The following is a 25,168-nucleotide window of genomic DNA, read 5'->3' on the forward strand; positions in this document are numbered from 1 at the left end:
TGTTTCACAGTATCCTATACAATTCACCCCATTCCACTAAAAAGCGTGAAATAAAATAATTTTAAGAAAAAAAATACGCCGACTTCGAAATGCACTAAAAAGTATGAAATAATTTCTATTTCCTAATGAAGTAATTCCTATTTCATTCAATCATACAATTACGTAACAGATATGAGTGAAACCTACTTACTCGTTAGGTAGTATATTAACTACATTTCAACCTTTTCGAAGGCGGCGCAAAATTAAAAATACCTCAGTCAACGTTGCTGCCAATAACCAGTTGATTGTGATATGGCGTATTGCAAATTAATAAATCCTGAGAAAGAATACGAACCATTATAGATATATCTGGTAATATACGTACATAAATGTAACGACTGCATCTTCATTTCGCAACGTTTTTGATATAAATGAAATTGAATCGACTTCGTTCGCATGTGGAAGCCATGGATCTTAGAACCTATAAACGGAGCCCACGACGCGGGAATTACCAAATTTGCGGCAGATGGGCTCTATCTTTATAGTATATACGGCGATCGAGTCTTTCCGTCGCATACTCTATGAATCTAGATAGACCATAGTTACAATACATTCTATATGCACTAACACCTACTTCGCGGCGTGCTGTCGAGTTATATGTATAGAAAAAAAAATAGCTATACAAGCTTTGCCTATGTTCGGCTGTCCAAAGGTTGACATGTTCAAGAAAATCTTTTAATTTTGCGCCGCCTCCGAAAAGGTTGAAATGTATTTAATATACTACCTATCTAGTAAATAGGTTTCATTCATATCTGTTACATAATTGTATGATTGAATGAAATAGAAATTACTTCATTAGGAAATAGAAATTATTTTATACTTTTTAGTGCATTTCGAAGTCGGCGTATTTTTTTTCTGAAAATTATTTTATTTCACGCTTTTTAGTGGAATGGGGAGAATTGTATAGGATACTGTGAGACAGTTTTTCCGGGCTTTTCTTTTGTCTGCGTAAATGCCATGAACATAATTAAGTAAAAGACAACATGGATATTCGTTTTTCAATTTTTTTTGCAACAATAATCCTTTGCAACTAAAAAATGAAAAAATTGTTGATAATGGTACCAATGTGGAGTCAGACTCTACAAGATCCGAAAGGCTTTGTTCCGATCGCACCACCCACCTAGGAAAAACCGGCGAACATGCATAGAAAAAAAATAAGGGACACTCTTTCAGGGACAAGTACGAACTAATTACTTCATGATTGAGGGTGCTTCATCCATTTGTTCTTTGTTAACTTTTATTGCAAGAATTTACTGCGCATGTGTATCTCTTACGGTTTAGGACTGCGCAAAGGTCAAAGTATCCGTAAAATAATAGCCGATCCTGCGCAACAAATTTTCTAACAAATCAAATTGATGCATTTTTAGAACGATACGGAGACTGTACCAAGCAATGGTACAGGTGGAATAATACACCAACGTCAACGTGAACTCATCTTGCTGCATAAGTCGCGTGTCAAAGCGGCAAAGCTTAGTTAGTGTTTTGGTACAGTGCATTGTAATTGCCCTTTCTTGTCTTTCCCGTGCATAGCACGGCGTTCCACTAATATTAATAACAATAGTTTTTCGCTAATATCACGAAAACTAAAGTTTTCTGTCAATTATGCATAAGGAAAAACTCGTTCAGAATCATGCCACTAATAGCGTATTAGAAGGACATAAAAATCGTTCGAAGTTGGTTTCAAAAGTTAACAACAATTTTCGCTAATATCTCGAAAACAAAAGCTTTCCGTCAATTATGCATAAGGAAAAAGTTGTCCAGAACCACGCCCCTAACAACATATTCGAAGGATATTAAAATCGTTCGAAGTTGATTTCAAAAGTTAACAACAATTTTTCGCTAATATGTCGAAAACTAAAGCTTTTCGCGAAATTTGCATAAGAACAAAATTGTTCAGAATCATGCCCCTGATAACATATTAAAAGCGCACTAAAATCGAGAAAAGTTTATTTCAAAAGTTGCCGGTTGTCTTGCAATAATAACACTTTGCAATTAAAAAATGAAAAATTTTTTGATAATGGTAGCAATGAGGAGTCAGAACCTACCAGATGCAAAAGGTTTCATTCCGATCGGTCCATCCAGCTAGGCGTAATCGACGAACATACATAAGAAAAAGAAAAAAAAAAAAATACTGATCGAATTGAGTAACCTCCTCCTTTTTCGAAGTCGGTTAAAAACGAAAAGGACGTACGCACAAATGTACGTTCTATCGTGATAAACAGTTAAATTCGTAGTAAAGTTCAGACACTTCGTTTAGGTGGAGTTTTATATACATATGCAGTTTATAGAAAATGTCACTGTATCAACCTGTCTCTGTGTGAACTCGCCCCAATCTTCCTTCAGTACATTTACCTTACGGGGTCTTTGCAGTACAATCTGTCAATATTTTTCTTGCAAATAACATTAAAAAAAGAAAATGAAAAAGGAAACGCTTTCACTGTTTTTCACAGTCAACATAACAGAATATACGATCTTTTTACTTTTGCGATGTTCTTCAAAGAACTAAGGTAACCTTTATTTTTGCAACCGAGCTATAAATTTTTCTGTACGGAACAATTCTTTGAAATATCCTGTGTAAACAAGTACAAAAATGCAAATACTTAACCTTCCATTAGTTGGGCATGTATTTACGAGACACATGGGTGACTTTTTGCAAAATAATTACAAATAATAAATCTAGAAATTAATAATTCTAAAACATGGAAATTTGTAGTAGTTCTCGATAAATGTTTCCTGAAAACCTTCCTGGAAGGTCTGCAATCGGCAGATTTCACTTTTATGGCCTCCAGTTACCATAAAATAGTCCGACTGCTGATTATGTATTTGTTAAATACTTTCGCACATAATAGAAGATTGAAAACATCAGAAATTCCTGAAAATGAATAGGTTTATAATTTGCCTTAACGTCGAAAACATGTGATTGCACTAAAATGTACTTTTAAGTAAAGCGTCATTAATTAATAACTGATATAGTTTACTGTTTCTCCTAAATTTATTTGCAAGATTATCGAGCGCAGACTGAAATGTCAGGAAGCGTTTAAAAGCCACTTTAATCCGACCTTTATTTCGTTGGGCATTCCGTTGGAATACTCCAGCAGAGAAATCACTAAAAGCTTCAAAGAGACAAGTAATTCAATTTCCAATGAGAATTGGACGTTAGCTATATCTAACCACCTACGTAGACGCGATCATGTTTCCAACAGCAGCGGCTAAATTATTATTCAAGTTTGGTTCGATTTTTGTTATTTTATGCGCGCGATGGACGGGCCAACTATAAATAAACATTAAGAGTAAAAATTCGCCGATAATTCCTGCATATGCTAGATCTCTTCTTTGGTAATTTTTCCATTGGCCCAATTTATATTTTTTCCTATTTATATTCCTTAAATTAAAAATTTTAACCCACTCTTTAAAGATATACGTTTAGTTTCTCTACACCGTTATGGTTTTAATTACACGTCAGTCTTTTCACATGCAAAATGTATCTCATTAAAGCTTTCTGCTTTTACAATAGTATTTTTAACGGCCTTTTTCGTAAACGTAATTTTATTATAACAGTACCCATCTAAAATTTTTGATCTCATAATTTTACAAAGAAAAATTAATCAGTTTTAAATTGATGATGAATTATAGTAATTACGCAGATGGGCTCTTCTTTTTAAATAAAATTCATTACTTTAGTATAAGATATAATTTAGTTAAAAATTCAATTTATTTAGCATAAAAGTAGCTCGGATACGTTTTATTCCTAATAAGCTTATTGATTTCTCAGGACAGTTTTTTATTTAGCAATGCAATATAATCACAAAATTAAACTTTAATTCATACGATCAAATTATTTCTCGTGTCTCCGCAAATGCATAAAATGTAACTGCATGTTTTTACGAATAATACAACAGAATATCGTCACCTTTATACGAACTCATACGACCGCATTCGACAGCATTTGAGACAGAAAGATATACAGAAATTGCCATAATCTTACAAGAGAACTTTCTGCCAAAACAGTATACTACCGATTACATGAATATTTCAATTTTATAGCTCTACTTTTGACAATGCAACGGAAATCTACTATGTTCAAAATCTATGGAGTAGAATTCCTCTTAACCAGTTTATGGTCGTTTATAAATAAAACGATTTTAAAGAAAATAATGCTCATTTGCAGTTTAATTTTTAATACAAAATTGTACAGTATTACTCATTTTATGTCTTAAATACGTCATGTATGTAAATCAAAATATTATATCTTATTGTACCGAAAAAGCTTGAAGTTCATATTTACTAAAGACTTGTCAGTATCAAGACTTAATAAAATAGTAAAGAGGATCGTTAAATCATTGGTACTATACTATTTTTGACTGTTTGTAAAAAGAATTGAAAATATTTTTCAGAGTGAAACGGAGGTGGTATACATTGATAGACGCGACATTTATTCAAGTCACACTTATCATTCTGTTTCGTCGTCCTCGCGTGTATTATCGGCCACGAGTCGCATACAAACAGCAAGAACTAACATTGTTCGCGGAACAATATTAACGAACTCTCTTTGATATAATGCAAAAGTTTCGTCATAACGGAACGCTGAATATTTCTCGAATGCCATCGAGAATCAGTGTCGGGTAAATACGACGGATCGCGGTGAAGAGCGAGCGAGCTTTTAAGGCAAAAGTTTTCGCATTAGCGAAAGACGTCCGTTTACGTGGACCATCTGCTTAAAGGATAATTCATTATTCGTCTTCGAGAACCGAAATCGTTGAAATTTCGTGGTAATTAAAGAGTTTACTCATGAAAATATCCTTTTTGACGATTTCAACCTCCTTCAGATAAACCGTCGACATGAGTTAATGTTACCTTACTTTTTTTTTAGTAAGTCACTTATGAAATATTTATCGTTTTAATTAAAATATCTACAATAGTAATATTGAAGTTACGTATTCATACGTTCGTATTTTTCTAACCCAATTTTTTTGTAATATTAAAGTTAATGGTTACTATTTACAATTGCTATTATGCACGTAAAAGCGAACAATGTGGAACACATCCAAAACGACAAGCAGCGATAATTTTATGCAAATACTATTTATCTTGTTTATCTAAAGAAGACAAGCTTAAAAGTCTTTTATTTAATGCTACGTATGAACAGCAAAAATTTATTAAAATAATGAAAATTTACAATCATTGTGAGGGTATATCAAGAATTGATTGTTTTTTTCTTAATGAAGTATGTAACGTCAAAGTTTTTCCAACATGGAGAAATTTCGTGTTTCAAAATAATATCTGAAGTAGATTGAGAAGGAGGGTGACTACAAAATTAATTAGACAGAATTGAGCCTGAAAAGTCATAATAATTTATTGGCTCGAATGATTCGATTTAGGGGAAAAAGTCTTGCAGCATAAAAAACTCGAAATATATATTTGTTCGTGATTGAACGGTGAAAGTGTGAGCGATTATGTATATGATATGTATGTAAGTGAGTACGATTGTTAATTGATTCGAGGAGCACAGGGTCTCACTCAAATGATGTTACGATTCGTGTTATAATCCACATGGTGTATGATTGTTCACGACGATTTATTTGAGGAGTTTAAGGTCCCTCTCGTATAGCGTTACGATCTGTTTTGGAAACCACCCTGCAATAGTTGGTTACGGTAGTTTGTTTGAGGATTGTAGTGTTTCACTCGAATAATGTTGCGATTTGTATTAAGAATCACAATGCATTGGTTGTCCTATGTTAGTCTATTCATGGAGGGCAGGATCTTGCACGAATAGCGTTATGATTTGTATTGGAATTCACCCTGCATTGGATACCTTACGTTACTCCACGATACACGGAGCTTCTTGACTCTTGGTCCGACCCGCACAAGATCGACTATTCGATATAAAAATCGTCCGAGCACCATTGGCACGTTTCAAAGGGTGACAGTTAGGAAACATCTATGCTTTGTTTGCTAATACTGCGAGAAAAATAATGTATAGTCGTTAGCCAATTTATGGTAATCACATGTTTTCGTTAGGACCGATCCGGACGCGACTTGATAGATAAGGGTCCTCGTTGACCCGTATTTCAAAGTACGGAGCTGTTCACGATGGTCTGCGCGTCGAACTATTTGAACTCTGTAATAAATTTTTCAGTCCCGACAAAGGTCTAAATTAGCGTCCGAACAAGATGTATATGATGATTTTATTGTTATTTTTACATACTACAGTTTTATGATTTCCATATTACTTCAGAATGGGTGGTAACATATGGAAACGGAAGTGGGTTACACAGAGAAATGAGATTAAAAAGAAACAAGAAATATTTGGACTATAAACTAGATGATTCTATGTTAGGCTTTACCTGGTATAAAGAGAATTTTATAATATTTCCTTACGTAAATGTTTTTGGCATCTAAGGTTCTTTATTGCATGTGCAAAATGTTAACTACAGTAAGACCCCGCTTAACGCTACTTCGCTTAACGCTATTTCGGTATTACGCGGTTGTATTTGGATTTCTCGAAATGGCACACGGTATTGATACTTGTATATGTGTGCAAAAGAAGCCGGCATGCAACAACTATAAGCGGTGCATTATGCAGCGACGATGCACATGATTTTTGTTTCACTACACTCTTTTGTTACTCTGTCCAAAATAAAGGTTCCAACGACTATTCCTCGTTTAACGCTGGAACTTATTGGAACGTATCCCCCGCGTTAAGCGAGGTCTTACTGTAATTCGAATAATAACCTAATGTTTTATTATGATTATTACTCTTTTAAATTTTGAAGAAGAATAATGATCTTTATGCTCGTTATATATTCGACTTTGTTTTTGCATTTAGGATACCAACTGTTAAGACTTGCCATATATTCAACTGTACATATTTAGCTTAGCCTTAGTTTGTAAATTCATAGTATTTAACTTTTTCGTTGATTTATAGCCAATCCCTTGAAATTTTGTAAAACGTTCTGTGGCAGCAGTAAACTCATGAAGCCATAAAGACCCGCTGTTAAGACATCAAGGGGACAACTTTATGATACGGCTAAATATTCGTAGAGTCATTTGTAACCGTTAGTTTTTTCCTCTTTATGAGTTTCAGCAGGCCGGCCTGCAGCCAGTATGCGGCACATAAGGTCACTTAGAAATTTAGCTATTGTTCAGTTTTTTTGCTTCAGCCCGGGTATCATAAAGTCGTATTCCAGAGGGTTCCTTAGAAATTCAGAAATTAGTGTCCCCAAGGATCTTGACCTGACGGAATTTCCCCGATGTTGCCAAACATGCGTTGACGACAGTGACCAGCCTGTCACCCCCGTTCCAGGGATGTACCGCGCTTTGGGCGCACTGGAAGGGGATGACACGGTATTGGTCACCTTAGTTTTAGGAAATAGCAAACTTAGAATTAGGACCCACCCTCTTTTTAGGAGAAAGAGGTGGGGTGCGAAATCGACTTGACGTCGAAGCGAATGTCGTCAGGAAGAATCAGAAATCTTTAGCACTCGTATCAGTAACAGTTTCAGCTCAGCAAATCTTGTCTCAATATATCAGTTTTCCACTTAGAATATATCAGTTAGTAACCAACAGACTTAGTTTTTTATTCCCGAATCAGTCGGGTGGTCCTTCGGAGTTTAGGCGGCACGAAGTGCAATACCCAAAACTCGGAGACTCAGACTCTGGGTTTAACACCCGCGATTCTTACCGTAGCTTTTTTCGTTCTTCGTTTCGCATATAGTCGCTAGGTATCATCATTTCCAACTTTCTAGTCCGTTATTTCTCGCATGTTTTACCACGGTCAGCGCGCTGCTTGATTTTATTACTTGCCACGGTCAAGGGCCGAAATTGGTCATATTTGGCGACTGGGAAAAACCCAGGAAGGGCGGAAACCTTTACCTCCCTTCCCTAGATTTCACATTTTTTGTAAACCAATCAGAACATTCCTGCCCCACCAAGAACATCCTTACCGAGGTTACATCGGTATAGATTTAGACATTTTAGATACAAAAACAGCATTAAGGGATAACGCCACTCTAGAAATCAGAAAAAAATGTGATTTTCGGGAATTTTTAAAGTAATAACCGTACAAGTTATAAGGTCAGAATAAAAAAAGCTTTATTAGATGTGTTTTGAAGATGGTTGGTAAATTTTTATAAACAATTTGCACTAAAAATGGCGGCTGCAGGTGCTAGCAAGCAACAACACTATTTCTTTGAAAGGGCTTCATGGCCGGACTGTTTTTTCATTAACGCATGGTCCTAAGTCAAAAAATCCAAAAATTTCTCATATTATATACCAAAATCTATGGAACATCGTACGGAAATTAAAAAATATTAATAATTGTTAATTTAGTGTAGATATGAACAAAAAGTTTCGAAAAACGGCAGAAAATTAGGCATTAAATTAATGCCTAGTTAATTAATTAAAGTAGTTAATTAATCAAAAAATCCGTACGATGTTCACTGCATTATACTATTTTGCACTTCTCCGCGAAATTTCAAGTTGATTAGTTAAAAACTTTTCGAGTTATTTGTCCGGCCAGTTCAAATAAAGTGATTTCGAGAAAAACGCGTGTAAAGTTTTGATTGCCATTCAGCATAAGAAATTTGTTATATAACTTTAATCAGCGATGCCTGCACCATACATTTGGCCTTCTATATTAACATCCTCCATGTTCTCTTCCTTCTTATTGAATCTAAGATTCAATCTCGATATTTTTGAAGCTTCATTCAAAGATCGTTCTGAAAACTCTACGCATCGGGCGTCGGTTTGTAGGCAAAAATTGTAAAAAAATTCGTGTTTCCGACCTGCCCCTCACCTAAAATTTTTTTCTCATATTCTATACATAATAAAGCATCATTTAAGCAAAAAACAAAAAATCGACTTTTTCAAAATTCTCGAGTGGCGTTACCCCTTAAATACAAACTAGAACTTGACATAAGCAACACTAGATACCATATAGCACTCGATAGAACATAGTACTTGACTTAGAAATAAACTATCATAGTATTCGAATAGATCTTTTTTGAACCCTAAACACTTAGTCATTTTTCCCCGAAGCATCGAGTGGTCCTTCGAGTATAGAACCTAGTTTTTCGTTGGTACAAGCGTGCATAACGCCTACAAAGCTCAAAAACCTTCACGGTAAACACGAGCAGTTAACACCAACAAACCTAGAAGTATATTTTGAAAAATTGCATCATATGACAATTATTTTTTTGTTTCATACGAAAGTATCTCTTGTTAAGACTACACGGCACTTTACTCTTCTGGTTTTTGTTTTCTACATTAAAATATTACATGATGGAAGTATCATAAATAATGTACAAAATTATATTATTTCTATAATATAGAAATTCCACAGACAAAATAATATTACAAATATTGTAATCCATTATGACTTCTTAGCGACAAACTGTCTTTGTTTAGTAGCTCTAAATATTTCTGAAAGTTAATCTAATTGTACTAAAGCGGTCAAATGACTGATTCGTATATTTTTTATGCTTACAAAATTTTATAACATGCTTTTCTTGAAAAATCTGTACTGATTTTTATAGCGATAATGAATTAGTGTGTATATTCAATCGTTTTATCATTTATTTGTTTCTTATTTACAATTTTTTTTTTATTTCGAATGATACATGTATTATACGTCAGTGTGGTTAGTGTTAAATCTCATTTAAGATTAGCATAGTAATTTCACTTTACACGTATTTCTTTTATTTATCAAAATACTTATTTCATTAAGAGTAAACCTTGTTTAAACAAAACAGTACAACTGGAGTATGCTACATACAATGGACGGATTTACGCTTCTATTTGTGTGTATGAGTATACTTTAGGTAATTCTAGTGTTAATAGTGGATAGCAAAAACTTTTTTTACATTTGTTTTGAAACCAAAACTTTTTTACAGACTTAGCAATAGTACCAGTATCATGGATATAAGCAATCATTTTTACTTTTACGATAACATTAACTTTTACACACAAATTTCAAAGTTTGAGCATTCGAGCTATAGAGAACAAAGAATCAGAACGATTTAAAACTTCACACACTTTTCGTGGACACTAGAGACTTAAAAAAAAATCATTATTACTTACAAAGATATAGTAACTTTTCTAATTTAAGGGAAAAACGCCATTTTTGACGTTTTTTTACATCAATATCACACATCAAAGAAAAATATTTAATCCAAAACTGATTTACCTATATTGGAGGGTATACTCTTAGAGTGCTGGTCGATGGAGGGTTCATGAGATAAAGACTGTCAAAGAAGAGTTAAGTCATTTTGGTTTAAGTAGTTCGTACCTTTGCAACCAATCATCGAAACAAACCCCATAGAAGTGCAAATTATAGGGAAAAAATAATAAAAAACGGTGCGGAAGCGCCAATAATCAAAAAAATTTTCCTGCTACTGTAGAAACTTCAAAAAGAAAAATTTCGAAAAATTTTCCAACGCGATTTTTTATTTGTTTCATTAATAAAGAAAGGTCAACATAATATGGAGATAAAGAGTCAAAAACTAGACACTTGAAGCTTCAAAATGACTATGCTAGTAGTTTGCTGCGATAACTTTAGGCGGCGGCAGAGCAATTTGAATATGACCTAAAAATTTCAGGAATTTTTATATTCGCTTAATTTTTTTGTGTAGCGTATATTGATTTATAAGTTTTAATTTTCATAAATATGTATATATCTATACAGGAACTTCAATTTGAAGTGATCCCTTCGAAATCTTTTTTGATACATTTAAAGTATACATGAATAGTATACATGAATAGTATACATTTAATACAACGAGTGATGTAACTCATTATTTTCTATAAATAATTATTCTATAATAATAATTATAGTATTAATTAATAATTATACTATAATAATAATTATAGTATTATTTAAATAATACTTAATGTATCAACTTAATAATCTAATTTGTATTTTCTATACGTTATTCAAATACTGCTATAACCGTAATTTACAAACAACTTACGCAATAATCTCTGTTTACAAACATCCAAAGAAGCAGAGAGAATTCAATTTTATGGATTTTGACTAGGTTGGAATTAACTAATATCTGACATTAAATTTAAAAATCTTTTAAACTAGTTATTCAATATAAATAAGTGAATGACTGTTTTTGTATGTTACAACATTGGGGTATTAAAAGATATATACTTTCCTTAAGAATGAAGTAATGAAGTTAACCTACATGCGTTCTTCATGCCTTGGCGTACAAAAAACTTATTAACATCAAATCATGTCTACTGCATGCATTTTGTAAATATTCAAGAAAGTCATTTCAAATAGGTCTATGAATTTTATGTGCACTTAAGTAAGGAGAAAAATAGATATAAAAAGCGTGTACTCTGAATATCACCACGAACGAACGAAAAATGTCAAAGCATTTCTCTGTAAAGAATGTTTCTGAAGGGATATAGGAGGAAATTATAGCATTAGGATTAGTCTCTCAGAGAAAATCATCTTATCAAAATATATTTGTGTCTATCAGCTTATAAATTTGGATTTCATGATATTTTGTTCAAAATGTAAAATAGTTAGTGCATTATACGCAATGTCCGCAAAATTACAGAAAAAAAGGAAATGAATGGAGTTTACAACTTTGTTTTCAAGGAACAAGAGAACGATTTTAAAATATGTATGAAATGAAATTCAATCCCTATTTTTGGTCAGACTTTAGCTGGATATGATCTAAATATTGCAGTGGAAATAGTGAAAGGAGCGGATAAAACACCTGAAAAGAAAAAATATGTTATTAAACTGCCATTAATAGATATGTACAAAAAGCGTCGATTAAGATTTACTTTTAGCCACTTTCAATGAAAGAGAAAAAAAATTGCGAAAAATACTTTTTGGAGATGAGAAGATGAATTTGGGTGGTCCTGATGGCCGGAAATACGATTTTCACGATCTTCAAAAAAAGGAATGAATTTCAAAATTGTCGTCAGTGTAGTGGAGGTTCAATAATGTTACGAACAGGTATAGCTTTCTACCAAAAGACAGAAATCAAATTGGTTGATGGTGCAATGAAATGTACCGATTACTTAACATGTGTGATGCCAAGCGTCACACATGGGTGACGTTGAAAAAAGTGTACAAAGTTTAGTCTCACATATCTATACACCGGTAATGCATATCCAAAAGCATATGCAACAAGAATATGCAACAACAATATATAAAGTATATAAAACATATTGTAATATTAAAATACAAATTTATAAAAATATAACTTATATAACATTATGGAAATATGGAATTGAATCTGTGAAAATGACATTTTCTTACATGGCTGTAGCGAACGTGTTAAAATTAAGCAAAAATTAAATTTAAAACTGTGTCAGCACAACAGTTGCAGAAAATTTAATTTTCCAGCGTGACAATGCACCTGTGCATAAAGCTAAAATTATATATAGTTTATTGTTAGTACTAAAAATATATCAATTTTGGACTTGCCAGCACGTTCTCGGAGTAAGTAAATATATGCGAGGAAAATTGAATAAAATACTGCATGAACGCAACAACTACTGTAACCGTATTCAAAATTATTAACTGTTATTAATATTTAGTACTAATATTAAACAGTTAAAAATAGCGATTATGTGTATACATATACAAAGACTTCGATAAGTGTGTACAGAAAAATTATATAAAAATCTGCCAAATCGGTTAAAAAATTGAACAAATTTATCAAATTAATTGATGAAAAATAAAAAATATGTTGAAATAAAAAAAGTTTGACCTACTAACAGTATTAAAACTATTTCGACAATTATTTATAATAATTTTCTGTGTTTCATATATTAATTTCTTATAATTTTGTCTGATTGAAATCTTTTATTTTCAGTTAAATCAAAAGTGTTGTAATCTTTTAATTTATAAAGATATTCAGTAAAAATAAATAGCGTGTATTTATACGTAGCATTAACTTTAAGATAATATAGAAACCTATTTTTAATCAAATGTTTTTCACTTTCCTACCACTTATAACATATTACAGATGAAATGAAAAAAAAAAAACGCATGAAATTTTCTATGCGTGTAGACGAGTGTATACGAGAGTCTACATATGTGAACTCGTTTTTAGGCTTACATCTTTAGACTAAATGGATAAGAATGTTCAAAATATGGAATTAAAAATTTTATCTGTGAAGCATTTTTACTATTAAATATTGAGACACTTTCGTCAAGAAGAAAGTATAATTTATAGATCAGCATAAGTATATGAATGTTGACTTGGTTGAAATAGAATGGTTTCGAATACTTCAAATTTGGAATTAAGAATCCTATGAATGGAAAATTTATTTTTAGAACAGGGAAACGGAGGTAATTTATAGATGGGATATTATTCATTGATGGTACATATAATGGCCTGTTTTGGGCATATTTCCAAATTGGATGGACCAAAATACTTTAAATTTGGAATTGGGGATTCTACATATTGAATACGGTGGTGTTGAACATTCCTCTTTTAAAATGTTGATTTAATATTTTAACATTCTGTTTTTTATGATAAGAAATTGACTTGCCTAAAGTTTTATTACATTTTATAATATCCTAGAGGGTGCAACCCGCTTACATTAATATTGTAAATGACAAAATTCATACATGAAGTTCTTTATAAATCCGATAGTCGGATTATTTACAACTTATATACCAATGATGAAGGAAAAGTCTGTATTACTGCTATGAACCAATTAAGTTCGTTAGAAATATTCTTACGTTAAGAAATCGACTTCACTAGACTAATAATATTATTTGCGATGTAAATTCCTTCTGTCTACTAATGCTAGACTGATAATTCACAGTTTTTTATGCATTTCGTCAATTTCATTACAGTATTTATTCAACGTAAGAGTTCCTGCTTATGTTAGAACATTGTAATGGGAAATTCCATTAATAGACCACGAAACAACTTATATGTTTTTTAAAATGTGCTTGAGGTTTTGGAAAATGTCTGTGTGAATCATTATTATCTAACAACTATTCAGATCTTTCTGATTATCATGGAGTACCTGCTTTTCGTCGTAGGTAATGATTCAGTCAAAGAAAGAATCATGGACATTCCATAGAATATGCAAACAAATGGAAGCACGAAGTATTTATTGATTTTCGGATAATTTGTGTGGAACCTACATATCCATTCTTTTAATTTTTCCTATGCTTTTCAGATGTCCTTGAATAGTACTAACGGATGCAAATCATTTTTGCTGCAACTTCCCGTACTATAGTTTTTGGATTTTGTTCAACTAGTTCTTTCAAGACATGTATTACCAACGATGCTTGGACGGCTAGGTCGTTCGACATTTTCAAGGTTTTCATTTCATCCACAAAATTTGTAAAAGCAGTGCTGAACTGTGTGAAAAGTAGTTAATTCAATGCCAAACACTGCACTAATCTTACGAGCTGTTTCAGCAGCAGATAATTCGTTTTTAAATTTGCACAGAAAAGCAATACGTAAATTATGATTCCCCATGGTTAGATAAACACTCACAAATGACCCATTTAAGCTAATTGTAGCTAATGAAAATATAGGTTATGGCGCATAAAACAATGCAGTAACGATGACAGTTTAATTACTTTACCGACTAAATATTATAATCCTCCTTAAAACTAAACAGAAGCAAAATGCGAGAGAACTTTTCGGACAATGTAGTCAAAATAATTTTTACCTATTCAGTTTCTTCTAAACCAGTTTCACAAGGAGAAAAATTTCGTCACTTTCTTTAACTTTAAACGCTAATTCGAATAAATTGGGAGGAGTTTACCAAAAATTGATTTGATAAATAATATTTTCATTTTTAAATAAAGAATAAAAATCTGCAGCAACAAGAAAAGAGGTATTTAAAAATGGATTTGACGCGGCACGAAATGGAAATTCACATTTGTGTATCTAAAATATATGATAAAGGAGATCATAATATGTGTAACATCTTTTCATTTTGAAATGTGAAATCAAAATTTGGAATAAAAAGTGTCGATTTCTATTTCAAGTTTTATGAGGTTCCAGATGATTCTCAAATAACACTTTCTGTTATTGTGGAGTTACATTCTACGTTTAAAATCGGAAAAAACTCTGCATGAAATCAATTTTATTAATTTTTGGTATATTCCTTCCAATTTATTCAAAATAATATTTTGAATTAAGATAATTGGAGGTAATGTGCCATTTTGGATCTTGCGAAATAGGTTCAAAAAAGTTAATTCAGTAAAAAGTATTTTTGCTTTAAAATATAGAATTAAAAAGAAATATAAAGCAGAGGAATTTTATTAAAAATGTCCTGCATCTTACAGAGAAAAAACTAGGTCTTGAGACCGTAATAACACTGATTTGATTAGTAGATCTCATAAAATCTGCCAGTTTTTGTATACAATATTTGTTCGTAAAATGCATTCCTTGTTTAATATATTTTGATGTTCCATTTCCTTCAAATCCTACCCTATGTAATGCGGTTGTAGTTAACTATTTTTCAAAAAGAATTGACTTCTTTGAGGTTTGAGTATAAACATCTAATTTGTGATCATTAGATTTACAAAACATCTGTTGATTAGAAAAATCTGACTAGTACTCTGGAAAAAGAGAAACCATCATAATTTACGTTTTTGTTTTGTTTAGCAGGTCATACACTATAAAATATCTAAAAATTAAATATGTTAACTCAAAGTAATTTTCTTAAACTTTTCTCAAAATTTTTCTACTTAGGAATGGGTTTTTAAATTAAAAAATTTGGAAGTTTGAACATTTGAAATCTTTGTATTTTTATACATATTTGTGAATTTCTAAATTTCTAAATTTCTAAATTTCTAAGTTTCTAAGTTTCTAAATTTCTAAATTTCTAAATTTTTAAATTTCTAAATTTTTCACTTTCTCTCTTTATCTCTCAATTTTCTCATTTTAAAATCACAGCAATATGGACATTTCAGGCATCCGAGAATATTTAACACATCATAATTATACACCCTATGCATTCTAATATTCCGAGTTCTTTAGCAGGTATTTAATGTAGTCTTATTCCATATTACGCTGTTTTGACTTATTTCTATCATTTAAAACAAACACGGAATTTTCATTTAATTCTAAGAAAATAGCAACTCGTGGGTTCATTATTTTTATGCACGGTGGAACAGTCTCATTAACCAACTCTTATATCTGAAGTATACCAGTATTTTTCTTTCATTTTTTAGTATACTTGTCCTAATTACTGCGCAGTTATATCTTTCCGGCTACCTAATTGCTCTACAATTCTGTATCTAACAGTTTCATTGCTTCAAAAGTAACCTATTCAAAGTCAAAAATGATCGAGCTAAACAATTTTCTCTTCATAACTATTTCATTGGTATCAGTAAGCTACGTTACCCTCGATCAAACTCAATTAAAACTTCTTCCTCTTCGTATAATACAATCTCACATTCCTCGCAAACAGACAAAGAACAAAAGCAATTCAATCCTTACCTTGCACACTGCGCTCCTTTTTCTTGCGTCGAAGCCTTCTCCTCTGCACCTTCTCCGCGTAATTAGAAGACGACGAATCGTCGCAACCCGGTGCTTCTTGCTTCTCTGCGATCCTTCTAGCTTCTTCTTGACGCTTCTTCAACAACTCGTACACTCTTTTAAAGTAATCTCTAGCAATATCTTCATTCGACTTGTTCGTTAGTAAACCTTCGCTTTTCGAGCAATCGAAACTGTCAATCGATTCTTCATCGAGCTCCCTCTTAGAATTGCTTCGATCCATCGTCTCTTCAGGGTCTTCACTACCATCCACGATCTTGAATGTGTCGCTCTTTTTTACGTTCGATCGCGTGTATAGTTCCTTATAATCTTTACTCGCGTTTCTTGGAATCGTATTGTAACCGCAATCGGGAGAGTTCAAGTTAGACACGGTATTTCCATGACTCTTCGCTTGGATCTTCGTGGTTGCGGAATTCTTCGAACCATCAGATGTTTTATCAACGACCAAGTAATTTTCTTGCAGACTGGTGCTGGGTCTGTCGGAGCAATCGGAGATCACGTCTGAGGAATCCTTCGTCGGTCCATCCTCAGGGAATCGTTGGGTCACGGGGTTGTCGTCTCGCGTCTCTAACGGATTCAGGCAATTCTGCAAGTTCTGACAGACCGTGCAATTCCTGGTGGAACACAGACCCACCTGAAGATCCTTCCATCTCGGTTTGCTCATGAAGTCCTCCTCCTTCACATCTTTTTCCAACTCCTGGTGCAGTCTCTCTTGTTTTTTTCTCTCTTTGTACTCCCGCCAGGACAAGTCGACGTTGTCCTGGCTCTTGATGCGTCTCGGAGGATGCTCCTGTTCTGAGTCAAAATTGCCTCCCATTTGACCTAACAACACGTCGCTCTTCGTTTTTCGATACAGTTTCCGCTTCTCCGTGCTAGTGGATTCTCGTGTCTGGGATCTTTGTCGACCAGTCGCTTCCGTCACCTTGGACGTTTCGAGATTCGTCTTGCTTCTGGATCGTTGGTGAGCTTTTTGTTTGAGCGAATCCTCGAAATGTGACCTGTCAGTCTTCGATCTCTCCCTCTCGACTTGCCGCCTCGTCTTCTGCCTGTCCTTCTGAAGAATTTCTGGTTCGAACCTGATGACACTCGTTTCGCTGCGCACCTTTCGAGTACGATAACCTCTGGGATCTTCAGGTCGTTCGTAATATGAGTACCTCTTTTTAATTCCACCTTCCGCCTGATATGTGTCGCATCGACTCGTGCTTCCAGATCGTTCTTGATCCATTTTCTGCTGAATCTTCCTCTGTAGAAACGCCTTTACTTTTTCCAGTTCCTCCTCCTTAATTTTACTTCTGACATTATCTGTCGATGCCGAAGTTCCATTCGATTCTAACGGCTGTTCGGCGTGTTCTTGTTTAATCGCTTCTCGTAGGCGATTGAAGCCCTCCTCGATTCTCCTGCATCGATTTTCTTCTTCCTCGTTAATCTTCGACTTTGAGTCATCGCTAGTCTCCTCCTCTACGTGGACAAGTCTCGGCAAAGTCTCACTCTGGCTTCTAAAATAGGCATTCACCTTTTTACATCTCTCTTTAGCGATCTCCTCTGGACTTTTGCCCAATGTGTTCTTCGTTCGAAGGTCGTCGATGATCTGCTGTCGCAGATAGTCGCCTAAAGAATACCTCTTAGGGGTTGTTTTTGTATCTTCATTCGGTTTCATTTCTGAACCAACAGAATATCTTTTCTTTCCTTTTTTCTCTTTCTCCTTCACTGTCACCTCACTTCGAGATTTTGTCGGCTTGTATCCGAAATCGCAGCTTCCAAACTTCGTGCTGAATCCGTCAATGTTCCGATTCCCTTGAGCTGGGAGTATAATCGTGCTTGGAGTCGATGACGAAGAGAAGGAGGTGGAAACAGTGGAAATCTTCTCACTGCTCGGAAACTCTTCATGCGACCTGAGACCTTCTCGAAAGGAACCTCTAGCCCTCTGCGCGGTTCTTCCAGTTGTCTCGACCAACAAACGGCCATCTTTGTCCAATAGCTGGATGACAGGAACCGTGTCTGCGGACGTGGTCAGCTCCCACTCCCAGTGGGGCGGCTTGTCCACCTTCAATCTAATGATAGGTTCTGTAAGTTCACTGGAGGACGAGGAATCCGGATTGACCAGACTCGACGATGCAGCTTTTATAATCGGGTGAGCGTTCTTCATGTTTCCGGTTCTCGAATACGCAGAGGTTCGTTTCTTGCTGCGGGTTCGATCACCTTCAACTTAAGGACCGCCGTAAATTTGCGAGGGTCCCTTAATGATTTCAGAGAATCGTTCAGCGTTTTGCCAGAGTCTACTTACACGATATCGCTACTTTTAGAGATAATAAAATTGGAAATTATCATTTCGGTTTTTATAAATTAGTGTTGAATTTAAACTTTGAGAATGTAGAATTAATACTTAAATATCATTATTTTGGCTGAAGTATCAAATTAAGATCCAGGTTTATATTCGTGATTTCAGGACATACGTTTGTATAAGTGTTTTACTATTTATAGTGTCATCATCTCCGTCTTGAATTTGATTTTTGTAATTCGACAAAATTTTGTAATTCTCTTTAGTACACTTCAATTTAAGTCAACTGAAGGTGTTCAAGAAAAATATCAATACCAAAATCTTATTCACTCTGACACATTTCTTTCTTGACAATTTCAGATCAAACTATTAGCTACAAAACATGATTCGCTTAAGCTGAAGAAGCAAGTTAAAATCAGAAGTTACGTCCACAATTTTAAAGTAGACATCAATATCGAAGCGTGACCATTTGTCTTCGCCGTGATGCACAAATATTCGTTTATCTCGCAAGACTGTTTCATAGCGGAACAAAGTCTCGATGGAAGTTAACGAAGTCCTGTTTGTTGTCTAGAAAACAGTGAAACCGTTATACTCTTCCGAAGCAACACCTAAAACCGTGGAAAACACAGTCTACAACGCTGTAACACTTGCCAGGTCCATTCACTTTGTTGCACAGAACCTGCTACACTGTATCCATCATCGAAAGTCAAACATTTAGCCGAGCTGATAAAATATTTTCAAACAGAACACAAATATTTTCACCACGAAAATCACTCGAAACTCAACGGTTGCTGTTTGCTTTCCCTTTCAGGCTCGTTAATCAATTGCCAGACGCATTAGGGATCGCAACATCGATCATTGTCTCACATTCGTTCACGCTGTTCTGCTTTGGATTGTTGTTAGCTTATTTTGGAACGACGACCATCGATATCCATAAGATCGAAAATTGTTTTTCGACGAAGAATCGTACGAGAATCACGTCGCTTATGCAACGTGACCTCAAACGTTTGGCAGCTTGTCAAAATCGAGGAAGCTTGACTTTGTGTCGCTTCCGAAATGGTTTCATGCAGTTCCACGATCCTGCTTCTTTGTGTTTACATTTATTATTCACGAGCGTACGCGAGAGTTTTTTCCCTTTCAGTTGGGGAGGAGCGAGTGTAATGAATATTGAGTAACGCTTCTTTTTTCTCGAAAAACAGGTTGTTCGGTTATGAGTAAATAATGGGTTCACGCGAGGTTTGAAAGCGTGACTGAAAAAGTAAACAGGTAAATTTAGTCGTAACTTGTTTCACCTTACATATATTTTATTCTAAAAGAAAACATTGCTTTTTAAGGTAAAATGTTTTGAAACATGTATCTTTACGTATTTCTTCTTTTGTTTTGAAATTTAATTTTATTAGAGTTTGTTGATATGGGCTAACATGTCATGGGTACGAACTTCGAACACTGATTAAGACCAAACTTCGTACTGCTACAAGAAAGTATAAATTTGAACATTTGAAAAATTTGAAAATCAAAATTAAAAATTTTTAAATATAAAAAATTGCAAAAGTTTTAGAATTTAAAAGTTAAAGCATATGAAAATCTGAAAATCTGATTCGTAGTGTTTAGATTAGTTTTTCACTATTAGATTTAAAAACTTAATATGAAATTTTGACTTATTTGAGAAAACTGCATATTATGATTTTTCAGAATTAGTACTAGAATCATGTACTATGATTATGCAAAAATTTTGAAAAACTCTGCGTTGCAAAAATAATGCGGTCTCTTTAATTTTAAGGCAAAAATAGTTTTACTGATTCTGAGACAGACATAATGAAATAAATGTTGAAAGGAGGTAAAATAGTTTTTAAGTATTGTGCGTGAAGATCAGTATAACACGATTTCGTTAATTATTTCCATAAAAGATTTAGCTTTCACTTTTATTTCGACATAAACTCATACAAGTAGCTACCTATTACGATATGTCCTCCCATAATTTTCAATGAAATTTTCCATATCCTATTGAAATGTGTAAAAAGTACTACTTCAATTTTCATTACAGGCTCATATAAAAGGGCTGTGAAAAACGATCTTTGCTATTTTCTGTGCTATTCTGAATTGTAATTTTGACGAATTTATCGGGAAGCTACTCGTTCATAAATTGAATAAAATCTTTGAGTGGCTTTTATTATGACATATACATGTATAATGCAAAAGGATAATGAAAAACGGGTGGTTGGTTTTCAATGACGTTGAGAAAAGGTTAGATACTCTGTTACTAATGAAGAAACCTACCTACTTTGGCGGATTTAAACGAGATTTCTTTTAATTACCCAATTCTGATACTAACTAATCATAACTAATACTAACTAACACAAAAAAAAATTTAATAGGTTAATTGAACCTTATTGATCATGAAAAAAGTAAAGTAAAAAATAAAAATATTATTGTCCGAACAAATTCGAATATCAATCATATAAGGAAAAGTGTACTTTCGATCGGATGGAAACATATGGTACAGGAAGGAAAAGTGATCGAAATTTAAAGACGTTATAAATAATATTTGTTACAGCAATGGAGAACGAACAACAACTTAATAAAAATAACACTGTCCGTATGTTTACGAATTACATTAACACGAATGCATTCAATATTTAGTTTATATTTGTGTTAACAGCTGTAGGATGGCTTGAAATTACTAATCAACGAGATGTGAGATGTGATGGTGAGCCAAATTTAATATTTACAAATTAATGCATTGACATAAAATACATTACTAAATTCACAACAAGTAGTTTTACTAATGAACTGCATTTTCATAATTAATACAATTTCACGACGTACAAAATTTATTTGATAATCTACTACTTTTTGTTTCTTGTAAAGTTATTGAAACTTGCCCACTTTTCTTTATGTGTCCTGTTATTTAGGATTTTACCAATCTGGCAGAAAAATAACATTATTCGCAAGAAAAGTGAATTAAAAAATTTTTCAAAATATTTAAGAAATTTGTTTATGTCAGAAATGAGAATTTTAATAAATCTTCTTGGATTATAACAACTAATTTTATAAATTAATACATACAATTATTAATAATCTAATCTAATAAAATTAATAATCTAATAATCAAATATTTAGACAAATCTTTCAAACAAATTTTCTTAACACTGAAACTACCAAATCGATCAAATGACCAGTTCACAAATTTCTTATTTAACATAATAAAATTTGTTATGGTACTTTGCTTAAAATCTGTGTTAATATTTATTAAGATAGAAAATTAATGTATACATTCAATTATATTTAATCGTTTGTTTATTTGTTATCATACTTTACTTTCAATTTCAAATTATGTGTGCATTATGACACTGGTACAATTAGTATTTGAAACGAACCTACGTATAAAAAAATGTACTCTACGAGGTGCGATCATTAAGTTCCGGGATTGTGTCTGCTGTGATCAAATGGATCACACGATTGACATGCGCTCGCAGAACATAAGAATAACAATCTTCGAGAAAAAGGACACGAAGTTTGGAAGCGATATCTTCATTCAATCCTGTGTTATACAAGTTTATGGTAGCATACGTACGCTCTCCTTGGCGAAATCACGATGGACTCCAAATTGGAAGAAAGGGACACAATTTTTTGAAAGAAACATGGAAAGAAAGAAATATGGAAAATGGTCGTCCTTCCTCACCCTCCGTATTCACCAGATTTGGAACCCTGTTATTGCTTTTTGTTTCCAAAATGAAATTAAAGCTCAAAGGTCGCCGACTTGACACGGTGGACGAGATTCAACGCGAATCGCAGGAGGTGCTTGACACGCTTCAACAAAAAGACTTCTAAGAAGCTTTCCAAAAATGGCAGAGGCTCTGGGATCGGTGCATGGCTGCACAAGGGGACTACTTTGAAGGGGATAGTAGCGAAATTTGAAACAGGTGACCTTATGTGCATATACGGGATAAGTCCCGCAACTTAATGCTCCCATCTCGTATATTATTCACTTATTTTTCACGTAAAATCAACCTTTTTTTAGTTACAGATATTTAATATATTGCATATATATCACATAAAAGCGATTAAAAAAATTCTTCTTTATGAGAGTAACTTTATGACAAGTTGTTAACAATTCGATCAAAACGACAACAATTTTTCTAGCTTTTCTAAAGAACTATGCCATTTGTCATAATTTTGAGTTATTCTATTTTGAAAAGTATGCAAATATTTTTGAAACGAACTATGTGTAACAATCTTGATAGTCTACATATAATGTAATCCCTATTATTCCATTACTGTCATTTCCATTACTCCAAGTAGAGTAAATTATTTACCATATGAATACTCATTAAAACTATTACAAACACTTTGAAACGAATCGAAGAAACACTAAACAAAGCATCAACTTATCTCAATTCTTCTTTCACACACAAAAGCACTGAAAAAAGTACGAAATCCCGGTTTAATTAACACGTAACACAACAACGTCGGAATAAACGTCTGGCAAGAACGTAACGTTCACCGCTCGTTTCGCATCCGTACTGGCGAGAAATGACGGCTGGTTTGCACGGAAGCCAAAGTACGCGTGTTTATATACACCGGTTATAAATAATCTAGCGGAAAATCGACTAGGATATTGAAATTTTTCCAGTAGAAATACAGTTCCGTCCAACTATTCTAGTTCTTGCCAATTTCATTCTCTAACGAGGTACCCCATTGCGAACTTCAAAAAATTGTTTCTTTATAATTTACATCCTTAATTGTACTTAAGAAGAATATTCTGCTGTAACAGAATGACAAATCGAAACTCTCGTGAAATTAAAAATCTTGTTAAATAAAAATTCGATCAAATCGAATGATCAGGATAATTGTGCCGAATAAGGATCAACGTCTAATGTGGATACGTCACAATCTCTTAGTAAATTAGTAGTTAATTTTAACAGTGATCATGTAAAATATGTCATCATAAAGAGAGCATGCATTTGAGCTTGCAGTTAAAAATATGTCGTTAAATGTAATGCATTCCTTGATTTTATAGTCCTTAAAAATGTTTAGAAAGTAAGTTAAATAGTTAAATTTGTTACTGAAGCTAAAGTATAAATTACTTTTGGATGATTTATTCAATTTGTTTGTTTTCGAGTATTCAAAAGCAATTGACTGTTATTCTTTTTCTTCTTAGAATATTTATTTTACTATGCGCATGGACAACTTATTTAATGCGTTTCATATGCGTAATGTGGAACTTGTTCAATACAGCGTAAACGTTCTTTGCTAATGTTACATTGTGTTATATGTTATACAATTTATTTCATGGTTGATTATTAAAAGCTCATGTTGAAGTCCCAGTTTATGGTTCAATTATACTTTTCATTCTGAGTGTATTATAATGATCAGAAAAAAAAGAGTTCAATGTATTCGCATGTATAAGTAATGTGTATGCAAAGCAAAAAATGTTGAAAAATATCACATAAGATAAATTTTGAAAAAGTAAAAGACATTTATTCATTAGTCATTTTTATTTAAATAAATATGTATTTTAGATAATAAAAGTGAAATTTTCGTCTGTCGAACTTTTACATTTTCATATGTTTATATTTTAGTTTTTATATTTTTTGTCACAATTGCAAAATACATATAATTTTACATAGTTAACTATTAATATACAAATATCTACTATGTCATATAGTAGCATTACTTTCTTATTTGAAGAAAAATGTTGAAGAAAAAACATGCCTTTACTTTTGGCAAGCTTTTAAAATCAAATGTTCTGCATTAAGTGCAGGTATGCTATATCGAAATTATAAGGATAATAATGAGCAATCATAAAAAATAATAATAATTCTTTACGTTAATTAATATAGTTAATCGTAATTAATCCAATTTTTCAGATTTTATTGTTTCTTTTTTGCTAATGGACTCAACAGTAAGGTAATGAACTTTGAAATCTCTGCACCAGTTCCTTTTATTAGACGATTCTGAAAATAACCGATCTTATAATCAGAATTATGACAATTCTGAGAAGTAATTAGTAATAATTTCGACACACAAATTTTTCTATAAATAATTAAAAAAATTAAACCAAGCAAAGGGAATTAAATTGATCAATAAAACATTACATATTTCAATTAATAATAAATTTATCGTGTAAAACTTTAAGAGCCTTCCTCATAAAACATTTTTTGGTAAATGTCAGCACGATATACTGCAAATTTTTAATACCTTTTCACGACATTGGATGTGCATGTCATTGCCAAAATTATCTATTGTGAATCAAGCATTTTTTTGTATTTTAATTTTTAAAGTGTTTATTCGTCAATAAGGAAATTCGTTTGTGCATGATATGCCACGTTTTGTTTAAATAACATAA

At 33.0% G+C, this 25,168-nt stretch overlaps 1 protein-coding gene across 2 annotated transcripts in view; it reads right to left on the reverse strand.

Moving 5' to 3' along the window:
• The window catches only part of LOC100877819 (uncharacterized), a 688,459-nt gene extending 665,113 nt beyond the window's left edge, over positions 1-23,346 (reverse strand). For both annotated transcript variants that reach the window (XM_076533686.1, XM_076533685.1), the window contains exons 1-2: positions 23,136-23,346; positions 16,485-20,069 (exon numbers count right to left, since the gene is read on the reverse strand). In XM_076533686.1, the coding sequence (XP_076389801.1) occupies positions 16,485-18,687 (2,203 nt within the window). In that variant the 5' untranslated portion in view covers positions 18,688-20,069; positions 23,136-23,346. The remainder of the gene's footprint in view (positions 1-16,484; positions 20,070-23,135) is intronic.
• Between the last annotated feature and the right edge of the window lie 1,822 nt (positions 23,347-25,168).

Source organism: Megachile rotundata, chromosome 7, assembly GCF_050947335.1.
Source record: "Megachile rotundata isolate GNS110a chromosome 7, iyMegRotu1, whole genome shotgun sequence".
In the NCBI taxonomy this organism is placed as follows: Eukaryota; Metazoa; Arthropoda; class Insecta; order Hymenoptera; family Megachilidae; genus Megachile; species Megachile rotundata.